Source organism: Podarcis erhardii, assembly GCF_964252035.2.
Source record: "Podarcis erhardii genome assembly, chromosome: 1".
In the NCBI taxonomy this organism is placed as follows: Eukaryota; Metazoa; Chordata; class Lepidosauria; order Squamata; family Lacertidae; genus Podarcis; species Podarcis erhardii.
The window spans coordinates 90,553,604-90,571,431 of NC_138497.1; the positions used below are offsets into that span (position 1 = coordinate 90,553,604).

Sequence of the window (17,828 nt, forward strand, 5' to 3'; positions counted from 1 at the left end):
GGAGAAGATGCTAAGGTGTCAAACACAGCCCATGAAGGAAACAGCAGTGACCAATCAAAGCTAAGTGAGTCAGGTGTAATCAGGAGCGAGTAGCCAGAGCTTCAAATGAGAAGAGAGGTCTGAGTAGCTTTGCAGTTCTTGTTGCCTTACATTTTTTTTCCTGGTCCTTTTCTAATATCGCAGCATATTTTAGGTTCTGATGTGAACCCCTATATGTGTTTTGGCCAACAGTGGAAGGCTGAGGGTGGGGGAATGACCCTTTATAAATTTTCAAGAAGTAGGGCTGATTCTACCATTAGAAACTGAGACACCAAATCCTGTGCTGCAGTGCAACTTGCTTCTGGAGAACATACTGAATCTCAAGTGCCTTTGCTTACCTTGCTGTGCAGATTTCTTCCTGGTAGCTGGCAGTTGGGTACAAAAATGAATGCCACATCTTGCTTAACCCTTGGTAATTGTCCTTAGAAGGGTTGTGGCCCTAAGCCACTACCCATTCCCTGATGATAGTTTATTAATTTGTAGTTCAGTGGTACCTTGGTTCTCAAATTTAATCCATTCCGGGAGTCCATTCAAAAACCAAAGTGAGGCCTCCAATTGGCTGCAGGAGATTCCTGCACTTATTTGGAGACTGCAGAAGCTACATGGGATGTTTGGCTTCTGAAAAACGTTCGCAAACCAGAACACTTACTTCTGGGTTTACGGTGTTTGGGAGTCAATTTGTTTGGGAGCCAAGCCGTTTGACTACCAGGTACCACTGTATAATGAAAATATGTGCCTATGAGATAGAAATCATAGAATAGTGAAGAGTTGTAGCTCAACAATGCAGAAAGTCGGAGGTTCAATCTCTGGCATCTCTGGTAGGGCTGGGAGAGAACCCTATCTGAAATCTGGGAGAACCACGGCCAGTCAGCCTAGCTTGTACATAGCTTGATGGATCAATGGTCTGACTTGGTTATAAGGCAGCTTTCTATGTGTGATACTGAACATTCTTCACACAAGAGTGTGGCAAGTGAAAGTAAGTGGAAGTGTCACACAGAGAGACACCAAGTCTGGAGAGCAGCTCTTGCTTTGTGCTCCAGGAGGTGCCTTGCAATCAGACCCCAAACAGATCTTCCGAGCTGACTTTTATCAAGTCGACACATTTGCCCTCATGCACTTCAGAGGCAGGTGCTGCAAACCATGATTAGTTACTGGAGTCAGGAATGCTGTGCAGTGATCAAATGTCCTGTGACAGCACTTTTAGCAGTGTTTGAAATCAATAAATCTGAGTTGTGGGAGCATCACATTTTATTACTGTCCACAACATTGCTCCTGCTGCAATAATTAATTGCCTGCAAGAACAGAATGAAACCACTTTTCAGGATTAGCCCCCCCTCCCCCCTGCTTTATATATGAAAAAAGAATCATGGCATGAGGCGCTGGTCTTCCACACAAAATCATACAAAAGGCTCTCTTTATTAAATATACATTATTTACAGTTTAAGTCTTTTTTCTATACAACAAGAACCATAGAAAACAAAAAAGCTAAGGCTATTTTTTAAATCCCCATACAGTGTATTAAGACATGGTACATGGTCTACAAAACTGACTTGGACTGAGGCAACATCCTAGGGGATTTCTACCTTGAAAAGCAGACAGTGGGAAAAGAGTTAGTTGCATTTTGGTTTCATATATTTTAGTGTAACTGAAAGACTATTTTGCATGTGCTGTGTATTTTTAATGTGCTTTTTAGTGTGGCTTTGGACATTCGGCAATTCAGAGGAAATGGGAAGCACAGCATCTCCAAGCTTCCTGTTCTCTGGGCACTTCTGTACCATGCAAGATTCAACCTTCATATCTCATCCTGCCACAAGATAGGGAAACTGTCATTTTCTTGGGAATTTGCACATCTTGCAATCTGGAATATGAAGTTAGGTGTTGGAAAATATATGAAGGAAAGCACAGAACAGAAAGCATTAGGTGTTTGTGCTCCCTGCTTTGTTGGCTTCACCTAATGCCCAAAGTGACTCTTCTTTTGCTGTTGTCTCAGATGACGTTTGTTGTTCCTTCGTTGAAATCAGATACTTGGAAAACTAAAAACAAAATTTCAGAATTTGGGAATAGATTCAGAATTCAAGATCAGTTTTACAAAAAAAGAAAAAGAAAAAGTAATCTAGACAAAGAAGACACTCCTGATGGCCCCAGTGCAGCAGATAATAGCAAAATGTAATGATATGGAAGATTTGCAACCACCAATCTGTGTTAGATAGATGTGTCAACAATTCAATAGGTTTAAGGTCTAGGATAAGCACTTGACTAAGTTTGTAATTTTTTTAGCTATGCTAGAAAAAATTGAGCCAGAAAAGAAAACTGGATAGCCTTCCTTACTAGGAGTAGCTCAGGCATGTGAGAGCCAGATACAGATTTTAAGAAACAACACCTAAACTGAGACAAGCAGTTGATTTTCAGCATCCAATTGCTTTGTTTCTGTGGTAGCAGATTCTGCAATATATGGATTCATTTCTGTTCTTATTAATGCAAACCTACAACAGGAATGGGGGAACCTGTGGTCCTTCCATATGTCTTTAGACTCTAACTCCCATCTGCCACAGCCAGCATGGCCAGTAGTAAGAAATGATGGGAGCTGTAGTCCAGCAACAGTAGACTACAGTTCTGGTTGGGTTCTCAGTTGGGACTGAGAAAATACATGCACAAATTCATTCATGGATGTGACTACAAGATTACAAAATCTTCAGTAGCTCTCCAGTCGCATGACTGGTTTGAGAGCTCCATTTATCTCAACAGCACTGCTGATGGCATGAGCTGATGAGTCTGACAAGTCTGCTCACCCTCTTGGTGCGGAGGCGTTGCAAGACAGTGGAGGCACCTCCAAAGTCCCCAACGAAGGTGGCTCAGGATCGATGCCCAGTCTGGATGGGCGGTGGGGGCATAAGCCCGCATCAACTATCAGGAGCTGGACCAACCCTGCACCCAGGATTGACAAATGGGAGTGCAGGTTTGGATGTGGGCTGGGCAAGGGGGCAGAGCTGGCAGAGCAGGAGGGCTTCCCTTAGGTCCATGCCTGGGCCATTTAAGCAGCCAGTCTCTGGGGTCCTTATCTGGGAAAGTCTGAACATACACCACTGTACTTCCCCCATAATGTGACACCTGAAATATTTTGCTTTCAGTAATTTTTGCATTCTGATTCAAATGGAGCAATGGAATAACATGACTGTAGTTTCCCCTCTAGCTGGATCCCATGTGTCTCTGGTAATGGCTGGATTCCTTGATTTGTTAGTTTGCTGTAGATTCCTTTCGGTGTAATGGGATATAAATAAAAAGAAATGACCTGGGCTGCAAGTCTTGCACATGTTTACTGGGAACTAAGTACCATTGAATTGAGCAGAACTTTTGGGGATTTTGTTACATATCCTGTGGAATTGCTAAAACTCATGGATGCAATCTATGTTAGCACTAGGAAATATTCCATGTTAGCATATCTCTGGCTACCAGATATTGAGATCAAACATCATTCTCTGCTTGTAAGTTTCTAAGAGGCATCAGAATGGCCACTCTTAGATACAAAATGCTAGACTAGGTGGACTTTTATGTTCTTATTATCTTATTATAAAAATGGCCCTAGGACTCTCAAGTGCTTATAAGGATAACCTATATCAATGTCCTTTTAGGAATGAGTCATGGAAATCTGTATTAGTTTCAAAGCCTCAAGCTGCTTTCTCTGGTTTGATGCCTGTGAGATTTTAGGGAAAAAAACCTTTAAACTGTAGCATGAAGAGATGTATCCAAACATTACTGTCAATAAAAATCACACAGATGTGTTTGGATTCATGGATTCTCATACACACCCCAGCTATAGAGAGTTACAACATCAGCCCCAAGACAGTAACAAACACTTTGCCACAACAGTACCACCATTCTTACTTCGCACTGAGTACCCAAGAAGATCAGAGGCAACGTGTGAGAATTCTGAATTTACATGCAACCTCTTAACTTATTCAAGGTTAAGGAATCAGCACACCCACATGACTATGTCAAATATTTTGAAATGGAACTCACAGCCTCTGTATAATACAGTGGTACCTCAGTTTATGAACTTAATCCATTCTGGAAGTCCGTTCTTAAACTGAAACCGTTCTTAAACCGAGGTGTGCTTTCCCTAATGAGGCCTCCTGCTGCCGTTGCCCTTCCACCATTTGGATTCCATTCTTAGACTGAGGTAAAGTTCTCAAACCAGGACACTACTTCCAGTTTTGCAGAGTTCATAAACCGAATCGTTTGTAAACAGGGCTGCTCTTAAACCGAGGTACCACTGTATGTGGCACAAAGAGCTAGGTTATTTTCATGTTGGGTTTATAAAGATTTCCACCCTCACTCAGTGATTCTTCAGCGAAGCCCAACAGTTATTGATAGGAGCTTTATATCTAGAATGCTGGACCAGCTTGTAGTTTTATTTCCTGACCTGCAAAGAGCTGCTAGGATGATAACTGGGAATCTGTGTCTCTGTGGGCAGCTGCCTTGTAAATAAGAGGTTGCATGTAAATTCAGAATTCTCACACGTTGCCTCTGATCTTCTTGGGTACTCAGTGCAAAGTAAGAATGGTGGTACTGTTGTGGCAAAGTGTTGGCTACTGTCTTGGGGCTGATGTTGTAACTCTGTGGGCAGCTGCCTCACCAGGGATATGGGTTTACACAGATCCCTTTGCATGAAAGGGTCCAACTGAGAGTGGCTTCACCCATCGAGACTGGTTATTGGTTCTCCTTAGCAGGAAGGGATATAAAGGCTTCCTTTTTTGACTCTGCCAACCCCCATGACACCGCCTCTAAACGCTGACCTCTGGCATGGTTCCTGGATCCCACTTGACAGTTGCAAGTGGCTCAGCCCACTTTCCCTTGCTGAAGACACTTCTGTGCCTTTGGGCAAGGACCTTGCTAGTCAAATTAATAGTGTATCTGCATCCTTAACCATAGTTCACTGGGAAAATACTCTGCCTCTGCTATGCAATATTGGGTTGTTTTTCTTTTATGACCAAAGTTAACTTAAACTGTTTGGTTTTAGATTTTGACAGTGTGCTTGCTATAATAAATAATTGTTTGGGGTCTGGGGAAGCTCTCCATTATAAAAGAGGACCTGAATAAAGATTAGTCTGCAGGGAACTTCAAGAGAGAAGCCCTGTAAAATGATCACACCGCAGAGTCAATGTAATTTACAAATTACAGCTGTTTTTCAGGCAGTGTGCTCCTTTTTGTTTAATTCTCACTGCTTTGGGGCAGAATTCACAAAGAATCTATTTAGCCAAATGTCTTGCTATCCCTTCTTCACAGTGATCAAGAGGAAAGGAAATAATTTAACCCTTCTGTCCCTACTGTTTGAGGTAAATAGCAAACTGTGCCATTTTACTGAGATGGCAAGCTTTGAAAATAAACCTTATAGCTGCAAAACTAATGGGAATTTTAAAAGAAAGCAAGAACAGTGGAAGTGACCCAGCTGACAATTTCCATAAATTTTTGTATAAGTACATTAATAGGAACTGGATCAAGCAACCTAAAGTCTCAAAGGTACCAGATACTTTACAGGGAACATAAGAAAAGTCCTGCTGTATTAGACCCAAGACCACATCTGAACTAGCATTGCATCCAGCATCCTATTTTTCACAGTGGTCAACTAGATGCTCACAAACAATAGCATCCCCCCACTGTTGTTCCCTAGTGACAGGTAATTGGATCCTGTCAACTTACAGGCACCATGATGACAAACGCTGCATAGCCTTATCCTCTCTGAATTTGTCTAACTGCTCTTTAAAGCATCTATGTTGGTAGGCAATGGTTACAACCTGTGACAGCAAATTCCATAGTTTAACTATGCACTGTGTAAATAAGTATCTCTCTTTCATTTTTTTTTTTTTTGAATCTTCCAAAATTCAGCTTCATGGGATAACACTAAGTTGTATTATTATTATGAGATGGGAAGAAAAACTCTCTCTAGCCTCTTTCTCCACACTATGCATAATTTTATGCATCTCTATCATATTCCCCCAAATTGGCTCTTTTTTCAGACCTTTTCTCCAGGGAGTCTTGCTCTGCTGCTGCACCTGTTCCTGGTCCATTTTGAGGTATGACGGCCAGAATTATGCATAGCTTTCTCAGTATCGCAATACATTTTTATAATGGCATCATGGTTTTGGAACTCCTATTTTTGATCCCTTTTCCTAATGCTTCCTGCATGACCTGCAGCATGAAGAAGATGTACACGTCCAAGTACTTTCATAGATTTCTTATTACTTGTTAACTGGCAGCAAGGTCTGCAAATTGGTTCTCTTGAAAAGGACTGCATTGGAGGTGACATCAAGTGATTTAACTTCTGCCATTGGTTGTAAATCACAACCCCCATCTGCAACCCATCACTTGATGTCTTCAGCATCAATATTCATTTATGAACCAGGCTCTTATTAAACTGAATAGATGTAGCTCAGTGAACATATATATATATAAAGGCCAATTTTACCAGAGCTATACTCAAATTTCATTTTTTTTTTTTTTACTATTTGCTGTGTGGGTGAGAAATTTTATTCCTTTTTATCTTTTGTTGTTGTATTTTCCTGTTTTTTTTCTTTTTTCATCCTTTTTTATATACTTATGTATTTTTGAAATTTTGAATAAATATTACTTTTTTTTTTTTTTTTAAAAAAAGAGAAATATCCCTGCCAAAAAAAATTGTGTGTTGAGAAAAAATTAGCCGAATATTTTGGAAGAAGATTGTGTCTTACCTTAACTTTATGAAGTGAGCATAAAGTTTGCTTTTTAAACTTAAACTTCCTGCTGTATGAACATATTGGAATGCTTTGAGAGTGACACTGCACCAGGTTGTGCCATGTTGCTTCCAAGGCGTGCTGGGAAGTGTGGCTGGTGGGGAGTGGTGTTAGGTTCTCTCTCTCTCGAGGCTTCTCACTGGCCTCAATTCTTGGCAAGCCTCAGTGAGGTAAGTGGCAGTCCCTTTTCAAAAACTTCAGAGAAGTTCCCCCTCCTCATCAATGTAAACAGTGGAAAACAGACCTGATTTTTGAGTGGAGATAATATTTTTGGGAAAGTGGGAAGGAAATTCAGTCTTACTGTACGGTTTACATTATTGCAGAATACATGGCTGGCCACTTAATTTTTTAGTCTAAATTGCAGCGGGGTCATCAATTTGTATTGTGACTTATACGCATGTGAATGTGCCTGAACTCTGAGATCAGTTGCAGAGGCCATTTTCTCTGGTTGGCTGTTAGGAGCTATGATGTTAGAAGGGGCATTTTCAATTGTAGCCTCACATCTTTCAGATTCCTCTCCTGAGAACTGTCTATGGCTCTTCCATTAGCAGTTGTTATGCAGACCTTAAAACTTATGCTTAGCTCGACTTTTCATTGGACTACAGTGTTTTCATGCTTGCTTGAATTTTTAACTGCTTTTAACTTTTTTAAAAATGTTATAGATTCTTTAGGGAGGCTGTTTTAATTACTTTTTTAAATCTGACATATTGTATCACTTAAGATGTTCTGGTTAGCTGCCTTATGAAGGTTTACCCTGGAAAGCTGAGTGTAAAAGCATAAAATCAATAAATTAGAACAAGTATCTAGAGCTTGACTACGCACCCACATTGTGACAGGGAATGTCATTGTACAGTTTCCAAAATATGAGTTAAATTCACAAAACTAAAGGGTGAGTTTATGATGGTGACGTTGAAAACTCTTTTCGCCTTGAGCAAGCCCCCCCCCCTCCAAAAAAGTTATATACTAACTGGCTATCTGGATCAGCCTACGTTCCTTTGAACAACTTCAGAGGTTCTTCAAATCATTTAAGTTAAGGAAAGCACCCCAAAATGGCATGAAGACTGGTATGCACCAAGGAGATTCATGAGAACTGAATGGAGTTTCTACAAGGCATCCAATTAGTAATGGATGAGGGGTTGGGGTGGGGTGGCAGCACTCACCTGACCTTCCTACTGGTTGGTCATGCATACCAAAATGGGGAGGGAGAGGGCCAAATTGGACCAAGGTTCACTGCTCCTTATATCCTCCTCCTTGGTATGTCGCAGTGATCCAGGCAACTGGAGGTCAGGTGAGCATCACTGTTCCACCCTGCTGTCCACTACAGGGCAGAACCTTTGGTGCACAAGGACTTAATGCAGTTCACAACACCTGTGTTGTGGTGTGATAGATGCTTGATGTGCTCAGTTCCTACACACATCCATTTTTGCAGGCAACAAAGCAAGAGGACCGCCAATATGTGACTATTCATCTACACCACAGGCCTGAAGTAACAGCACTTAATATTTTAAGGCATCAGTTTGCAAGCTTCAAGAGCTCTCTTGTGAACAAAAGGATTCTCCTGGAGAGGTTTGCTTGCTCTGGGTGGACAGCTTGATTCAAAAAGCATTTGAACTTAAATACGTAAAGGGGTTGTGGCCCAGGTATCTTTTAACAGCAGAGATGAGACTAGTTAGGGAAGATGAGAACATCATCTGGAGAATCACAGGTTCTTCATTCCTGCTATACAGTTAAACATGCTAAAAATTGTTCTACTAAACTAAAATTGTTTAATATCCTCATTCCTGATATAAATGTTGATTTGCTTCACATATGAATGAGGGCCCAAGTCTCTTTCGTGTCAAATTAGCAAGCCTGCAGGCATAAGGTGGAAGCAGATTTCAAGCTGTCTCTAGTAACATTAGGATCATTTGTCTGTCTAGTGATACCAATGAACAAACAGGAGGTATACCACCCTTCAGTGGAATGGGCAACTGATCTATAGCCCAGCTAAGTGAAACCAGGGTTACTAAGATTTATACTGATTTAATTCTATTGATTTCAATAGGGCTAATTAAACTTGAATCCAAGTGCTTCTGCTTAACTGAGTTGTGTATTGGGCTGTAAGTTGCTTTCCTATACAAGAAAACCTGCAATTAACAACACAAAAAACACAATTTTATAGTGAGCAAATTAAGATAAGCAGGTATGAGGGGAAAAGCCCGTCAGATTTAAATATATGTGCATATAATCTTGTTCCCTTAGAAGCCAGGATTCAGTTCTGTTTGTAAAGGAAATGCAGTCAAATAGGCAGTTAAGGACCCTAAAAGCTGATTTAACAGACTGCTTGAATTCTTATTTGGAAGGAAGACACTGTGTTCAATAGGGCTTAGTTCCTAGTAATTTGAGCCCAAGTTGTTCATTTGTTCTGGAACTCTTGGTAATTTCAAGGGTTTTTTAATCTTCAGTCAGAACAATCCAACCCTGTTTTCCACCTGACTGGGGGTGGATGGCTTAACTGGGTGGAAGTGTCCCTCCATCAGCCCTGTTGACCTATCAGCTGCTGCCTGAGGAGTGACACTAGTGTCTCTTTGATGGTACTGAGCATCCCCTTCTTTTCACTGAATGTCCAGGGGGATGGAAGCACCACTGGTGGAATCCCTGCTGGTAAAAGCCAGTGGAAAGCCTTGAAATGGTGTTTCCAGGGGCCGGAAAAGGGGCAGGGCTGTGCAGGCCCCGGATCCATTGGATCTCAAGGTGGTCCAGCTGCTGTCCTCAGGCTGCCCCCACCCCACTTGCACCCTGACAGCTGTGTGTGGCAAAACTGTGGCTGTAGTAGCAGCCCTGGAGCTTCAAGAGTCCAGTCAGACATGGAGGGAAGATTGAAGATTGAATACTAAATCAAGTATACATAGAATGGGATGGCAATATCTTTCTACCCATTCACAAAGCAAGCAAACAAAAAACTTTCAAATTTGTCAATTAGAAACCACAAACTCTGTGACTGAAATGGACAGAAACGGTAGTATTCATGTACTCATGTCTCAATCCAGCAATGGAGATCTGCATACTTGAAGCAGCCTTCCATTCACACATCTGGTGTGGATGTCAGCAGTCCTATTGACACCAGGGGGGTGCGTCTTTTGCTATTGTGTGGGAATGTGTGCTCTAACCATGATAGCTGTTCATAACTAGGGCACCAGTGGGTCTTGTTTTCCTAAGGCTAACAGGAGAGTGGGGACAGTTCTCACTGCTATCATGGTTGGGGATGTAAGGGGTTAAAGCGCTCCTCCTCATGTGCTGCAGTTCCAGCAAAAATTGTCCCCTTGTCTTTTTTTATATAAAAAAACCTTTGCATGCTTTGTAATGACACTTCACCCCCCTTTCCTTCTTTCCCTCAAGTTTTTGTTTTTAACTGATAAAGCTTAATATTTTTGGCAAGAATGAGACCCCTGATTTCCTATATAGTGAAAAGCAGCCCATACCCTGCATAATGATTCAGCTCTGCTTTATTCCCCAAACCCTCTCTTTTCATCCCATTAGTGTATCTGCTTGGGGCTAAATTTGCTACACTTTAGGCTGACTTTTATATCGAGATGAAGAAAAGAATATGTAGTAGAGCAAAGTGGTGATTTATAACAGCTGTGTTGAGTAACGGGAAAATATGGCACAATAATTTATAGGGAGCAAAGTTATTGAAATAAAAACGTGAATTCCACTGCCTTGCCTTTCCCCTTTTCAGAATGCAATTAAACAGGTTACGAATGAATGGCTCCCTGTTAGCAAAATCATATAAAATAAGATGACTCGGCCAAAGAACAGTCAAAATAATGAGGAAAAATGTGGAGTCCTTAGACAGAGAAAAGGACTCATTAATTCCTGGATTTGTTTGGGTCGCTCTCCCTCTCCTTCCCTTCAAAAATTTACTCAGAATGCAATACAGATATGTTTTATTTGGGAGGGAGAGGAAACTGTTGGTGGAAAATCTCATTGGCAAGAGGGACACTTTAAAAAGGCATAAGTGCCTCTGTTGAGTGTCATCAGAACCACTCCTGTCATGCTAAAGAAACTTCTAATAATCAAAGATCAGAGAAACAAAAAGGATAAAGGTTGCTGCTTGTAAGGAGCTAATCATTAGGTTCAATTGAATGTGCTTTGTAAAGTTGAGTGGTTGGTGCACAGATCATTCAGCAGGATTAAGGCTGGAAAACTTCCTTTCTAATTATGGTCAAGGACAAAAGGGTGATTTTTCAGAACTCTGAGCATCAGGCCCAAATTGCCTTTCAGTTCTCCTCCTAGCATGAATCTATGAGTTCAGTGCATCTACTGTGAATTCCACCTCTCAGTATAAGTAAGGCATACTTAGAAGCCCTATTTGATCACTGTCATCTGCAACAAATTATTGGAAAGTTCATGTGACCATTGACCTAGGATGTGATAAGAGTCCTAAGTCAGTGGATTCTGTTTCACTTTGGGGAAGAACAATCTTTGCTGCTTAAACCATAGGAGGAATAATGGGGAACTGAAGCACGTAATGTGAGGGAACCTGCCTGATTTGAAAGATCTGATTACCTAAAGAATGACAGCAGAACAGAAAGGGAAATGCATGCAGTTACAACATCACAATCATAGCTATAAGGAGACATTAATAGAATAAAGAGCTCAAATTCAGTTCTGTGGTTCAGGGAGGGGTAAGTGCTGCTGAAGATGACAGCAGGGAGGGAGAGAAATTATCCATCAAATTAAAACATCAAATTAGAGTCTTTCTTGCCCATCCTGTGTAGAGTAATTTGGTCAAACTTGGACTGTGTAGCTTGGTTCTCATTAGAGCAGACCCAATGAGCAAACCCACCTTCAGAGATTTACTATATCACAGGATACTGCAGATCCTCCTGGGCTAGAATATATATCACTTACCCCAGATAAAACCCAAACTTTCCCAAAACCTTCAGGTGGGATACAAAATGCCTGCCTACTCTCTATTGGAAATCTCATTAATGATTGTTTCTATCCTATCACTGTTTCTTGGTTGTCATTCTTGAGATGTCAGTGGATGTAAGAGTGAATTGGGAGCTAAAGGACACAGCCCTACAGTTTTTCCTGTGGTGCAAAGGAACACTCTTAATATGCCAACATGAAATTCTAGATTAATTGGAAGGAAAAAATGCAGCACCAGTTTCCTGCATCATCTACTTTTCTGTTTCAAGCCCAGTCTTTTGCTTAATTTCATACAGAATTGGCTTTAAGTGAATAGATACAAAGTAATGGTTGATCCCACTACTTTTAATGCTTTGCCACTAGATTATGACTAAGTATCAATTCTAAACAGCATCGCTAAGATTTTTGTTCCAGTCAGGGTTTATGGGGCGCCCTAACATGTAGCAGGCACCTAAACCCTTGAAACCTAAAAACTGCTCATTTTCATGCTTCAACTAGTGTTATATTCCCATAGAAGGTACTGATTTTAGCCAACCCTATGTGATGGAAGTTGCAGTTGAAGCATAAGCTTTGGAGTAAGTTGTGCCAAAAAAATAAAATGTAATTGTAATGTTTTTCAGGGGCTGAGGGGGGCTGGTATGATAGAAACAAGGATTTAGAGGGTTTCCATCTTTTATGAAAGTTTTGCCACCACTTCAAGTGGTAAGGTATCTGCAATAAGCAGCAGCCTGGCACCGTTCCTCATTGCAAACAAAAAAGTACATTAGGTATAACTATGTCATAAAGTGCATATGAAGAGCCCTGTTGGATCAGAACAAAGGACTATATAATTCAGCATCTTGTCTCCCATAGTGGCCAACCAGATGCCCATGGGAAACCCATGAGCAAGTTATGAACGCAATAGTCTTCTCTAGCTTGCCATCCCCAACAACTGGTATTCAGAGCACGATGCCCCATTCTTAGCATGATCCTCTATGAATATGTCTAACCCACTTTTAAAGCCAGTCAAGTGGGCAGCCATCACTACAACTTACGTTTGTCACTTCCATAGTTTAACTATGTACAGATAAAATAGTACTACTTATTGTATGTCCTGAATCTCCCACCATTCAGCTTCATTGGTTGACCCCAGGTCCTAGTACTATGAGGGAGGGGAAAAAAATTTAAGGGGAGGGAGAGAAAATGGCCAACTGCCTCTAGGCAGTTTTATAGATTATTTCTGTAAAAAAGAAAGTCTGGAACCCTCTGGCATCTAGTCACTATCATGTTAAGACACTCCACAACTACAAATATTAGTTTTTTTCTACTGCCCAAAGATTGCAAAAATCTGCAGAGGCCATTTTCACTCTCCCCCCTGACAGTGACAAAATTCACTGGGCATAATTCTTGGCCCAGGAATTATTTTTGTAATTGTTCAGTGCTGTTGTTTAATCAAGGTTGGTACCTTAAAAATGAGAATATTGAAGTCAAAAAGCTACAATAAAATAATAACAGGGACGCAAAGGTAGGGTTAAAAGATATGGAGAAGGGGCAAAATCATTCCAGATCCTCAGCTTGCAAAATCAACACAGCACCACCAACATGAAACAGAATTATTATGCCAATTTGCAAAAGACAGGAGGATTTTTCCCCTTTTAAACACACAATTAAAGATATGAAATAATTTGGTCTTAGTCTTTCCCACTACCTTGTTGCAATAGCCGTGATGCTACATAGTTAGCTTGTACACTTTACCTCTAGTATATATCGCTCAGGTCCGACATGAAATGGCAAGTTAAATGGGTCCAGAAAACAACATTTCAGAAATCCAGGAAACAAACAGTCAACCATGCATGTTATGTGGAACTTAGGTAGAATGTATAGTTGCTTGAACTGTTAGGCGTTAACTGTGGTGGGTTTCACAAAGAGAGTGAGGCACTGCCATTGCTGCCAATCTCCTCTGTGCAAAGTGGGTTCTTCCCAAAAGGGTGGGGAAATTCAAAAGAAATGGATGGGTAAGAAAATAATAATAATAATAACCATCATAATCAAAGAAATGCCAAAGTGTAACATGGAGCTGGAGAGTCTGTCAGATGAAATATTCTCGTTTGCACTCGCTCACTGTGTTCTGCAAGTCAACATCAGTCTTAAAAGAACTGTCAAGGTGCTCTGGATATTCCTTTTCCTTTGTCTGGCTGCTCCGATGTGTCTGTTTGTGCTGGTAAAGGAATCTGCTCATAATAGCCACAATGCAAAAGATGATGAAGATCACAACTGCTATAACACCTGAGGAAGAGAGGAAAAAAGCAAAATCATAAAGGGAGAAGCAGCAGCGGCTAGTGCTTCTTGGGGCTGGCACTGCAGAAAATAAGCAGGCCAACAGTAATTGGAACGAGAGCTAATGACAGGCAGAGCCAACTAATTCCAGGTTCATCCTCTTCTCTATTGAGCTGCACAAGGACAAGAGCAAAACTGAGATAGAATAGAAGGAAGCTGACTGTCAGGGCCACCCTTTGACTGGTAAGAAGGCAGGCAGGTGAGGGATGGGTGGTGACAGACTGAAATCAAAGGAACCAGCCTCCACTGAGGAAAAGCAGAGTGCTGTAGTTGTTCAACAACACAGAGATCAGTCAGGAGCAAGTCACAGCACACTGCAAAGCTCATGGAGGTTTTCAAACTCCAGATTTTGCTTATACTGCACAGTTCTGCAGCACCTGAAATTCATGGTGCCTGATCTCATTGCACTGCACCTTGTATTATGGCCATATCAGCAAATAGTGCTGATACACAACACACATCATTGGGGAAGATTTCATTGCTGTTTCACCAGATAAATTATTGAATCTCTATAGCCCTTTTCCTTCTGTTGGGGGTAAACTGTCCTGTGTCCATTAAGACACTTGAACACAAATCATTAATGCTTTTGTTTTAGGGACACAGGTGGCGCTGTGGTCTAAACCACTGAGCCTCTTGGGCTTGCTGGTCAGAAGGTCTGCGGTTCAAATCCATGCAGTGGGGTCAGCTCCCATTGCTCTGTCCCAGCTTCTGCCAACCTAGCAGTTCAAAAGCAAACCTGTGCAAGTAGATAGGTACTGCTGTGGCAGGAAGGTAAACAGCGTTTCCTTGCGCTCTGGCTTCCGTCACAGTGTTCCATTGCACCAGAAGAGGTTTAGTCATGCTGGCCACATGACCCAGAAAGCTGTCTGTGGACAAACGCTGGCTACCTCAGCCTGAAGTGAGATGAGCACCACACCCCATAGTCACCTTTGACTGGACTTAACCTTACAGGGGTCCTTTACCTGTTTACCTTTTAATGCTTTTGTGTTCCTAGAGTAGCAAGTGGTAGCTGCCACATGGTTTGGGCTGTCAAACACTGCAATGGTTTGGGTTTTGGTTGGTTTAGCTAATCCATAGATCTCAGGGCGGTTCACAACATAGCAACATTACTAGAAGCCACCACAGTCCAAATGAGAACTCTCCCCTCTATTTTACCAAAATAGGCACTTGTCAGCAGATCTCTCTAAGTTGTGGAACAGCTTTTGGGCCAAAATATAGGGGAAACCCCAAGAAAAGGCTCAACTGAGACAAATTCAGCAAAATCTCTATGAAAAGAAGGAATTAAGACTTTCATGCTTCCATGTTTTTCTAGCTGCAAGTGGGTGCTTAATCCACTGGATTGGGACTGTCACATTTAATGGATACGGTTCTAATTTAATTATTCTTTCATGGGTATTGTAATTCTTGTTTCTTAATTACGAAGACCATCGGGTCATAAAGTTTGATGACTTTTAACATTGTGTTGAGATAGGGCTGGGCTAAGACAAAGCTGGTGATTTCTCAAGAAACCCATGAGACTATTGAAATGGCTCGAGCTGTATAGCTACCTCCTTGGTTTTACCCTATAGAATACAATAAAGAAATGGAAAAGTATTCTAAGACTGGGCAGATGGTAGCTTGATAATGTTGAACTGTAATTGCCTTTGTTAGGACCAATCCCTTTCTTAATAATTTTTGAAAATTTTGTCTTTTTCACTGACACAGTGTACTGAAGATGTCACTGAGCTTTCTCAAGCTCTCTTTCCTTTACAGCTCAGGCCCATCCCACCCATATATCAGAATCATTTTGGAGTCTTTCCTATTTCCAATACTAGGCTTCTTCATCTAATTTTGGGACTTCTGTTGCTTCTTCTCTTACCATGTCAGAAGAGAGTGGGATTGATTCCCCTGAGCAAGATCTCCATTTGACTTCTAGTCAGCCAGCACCAATCTCAGGGCTTTCTAGCAGCTTTAAATAAAGGTGCAGGCAAATCTAGGACTCCATGCAGCTACTCTGGAAAAATAATCTACACAAGTTAATCCAATTTTGTTTTTCCACTGGATTCGTCTGCAAGTATTAGCTACCGGGCTAAGTTCAAGGTTTTTGTTTTGGTGTACAAAGCCCCATTCAGCTTGAGATAAGGAGACCTGAAAAATTCTCTCATGTCATATAGAACCAACTTCTTTATATGTTTTGTAATCCTCCTTTAAGTGACTATAGAAGTCAAAGCCCATCAAATTGTTCTGTTTTTGATAACTCCCTGATGAAGACTTTGTCAAAGCTTGTTTGGCCGATATTGTTACATGACTTATTAGTACTGGATTATTGAGGATTTATTAGTAGAGAGTTTATTACAATGGGTAGCATTAAACAAAAAAAATGTCCCCAAATCTGTTCTAGAGGTTGGGAGAGTCCCCAAAATGGATTTAGGAGGTCAATTGGGGGGGGGGGATGGAACATTCAGCTTAGTGCTATACTGTATACAACCCAGTGATAATTTTAATAAAGAACTTTGTATTTTATTTACATATATTTTCCTTAACATTTTTTTCTTAAGTGTTTCTCGCTCAGTTTGTTTGTTTTTTTAAAGAAAAAAATAGGTTACCTCCAATGACAGCTGAGTCACTCCTGACAGCATTGGTGAGTGGCTCTCTCTCATCTGCCTTCCCAAAGGGATCTGAAATTCATTAAGGATACAAGAATCATGCAACGGGCTGGATTCAGTTAATGGGTCCCACTAGCAGAAGCCCAAGCAAGGACTTCTCCTGGTCCAATGGGCTAAAAATATCCAGAATTTCTGGTGACACAGCAAATGACTAGACCAGCAACACCATAATTTCCTGCTCCTGAGTTTTAATATGTGAAGGTAACAAAGACAAATGTGCAAGTTGCTGGAAGGAGAGAAAGGAAATACTGAAAGAGGCGCCATTAAAAAAATACACCCTAGTGTCAGCAAAATACATACAATTAGACTGCAAACTGATTAGAACACATTACAGTTCTTGGGACAAAACCCCATTTAACACAGTGAGATTGACTTATGATTCATGCAAAGGATTACACTTTTAGACAATATGGTGTTTATAAAAATGTTCCTGCCAGTTTTTAGTGACAGGTATTTGGATACATACCAGTTTCATAAAACTGAAGGCTGAATAGCAGATAGTTGTAACTGTGTGTTGCCTTGTAATATAATGAATTCTGTTGGCTTAGCTAGGATTATGACAGTTTGATTCTTTACTTGTGGGGGTGGAATTATTTGGTTATAAAATGTTGGATGTGTATCCTCTTCAGTATTATTGCATTAGAAGTTATGGAGTGGTGACACAAAATGGGAGCAGAGACAGAGAATGATAGATTCCTAGTGGGAATAGTTTTAATTTGACCACTTAGTGACCAGAAGAAAATCTGTCCATAGGCGGAAAGTATAGTGAGGGTCAAAGAATAAAAATTCTGGGGTGTGTCCCATCAACATAACTTTTTTGCGTGCACCCCCACCCACCCCAAATCTGCTCCAGAGGATATGAGGAAACAGTATAACAGATTTGGGTGTGCACAGTGGGAGGAAGTTCCATTGGGCAAGTGTAAATGCTTGCATAGATGGAACAAGTTACTTAGTGCTACACTAGATGCAACCCCTGGTCATTTCTTTTCCTCTTCATAACAATATGTTGTCTTCTTACTGCAAACAACATTAGCTTTCTATTTTCTACCTGTGAACTTTCTGCTACACCAACAATGAGCAAATGAGAAGTGTTGCAAATCGAGACAAGCTGTGTTTAGACACTTCTTCAAGCTGGGTTACTGTCATT

General features: G+C 41.0%; 1 protein-coding gene and 1 long non-coding RNA gene across 2 annotated transcripts in view; both read right to left on the reverse strand.

Moving 5' to 3' along the window:
• Nucleotides 1–1,424: 1,424 nt before the first annotated feature.
• LOC309337183 overlaps nucleotides 1,425–17,828 on the reverse strand; it is a 642,870-nt gene continuing 626,466 nt past the window's right edge. Inside the window, exon 2 of the long non-coding RNA XR_014154137.1 lies at nucleotides 1,425–4,093. This is a non-coding gene — a long non-coding RNA (uncharacterized lncRNA). The remainder of the gene's footprint in view (nucleotides 4,094–17,828) is intronic.
• Nucleotides 10,716–17,828, reverse strand: part of CNTNAP5 (contactin associated protein family member 5) — a 305,914-nt gene continuing 298,801 nt past the window's right edge. Inside the window, exons 23-24 of the mRNA XM_081852594.1 lie at nucleotides 16,622–16,693; nucleotides 10,716–13,985 (exon numbers count right to left, since the gene is read on the reverse strand). Of these exons, the coding sequence (XP_081708720.1) occupies nucleotides 13,789–13,985; nucleotides 16,622–16,693 (269 nt within the window). The 3' untranslated portion in view covers nucleotides 10,716–13,788. The remainder of the gene's footprint in view (nucleotides 13,986–16,621; nucleotides 16,694–17,828) is intronic.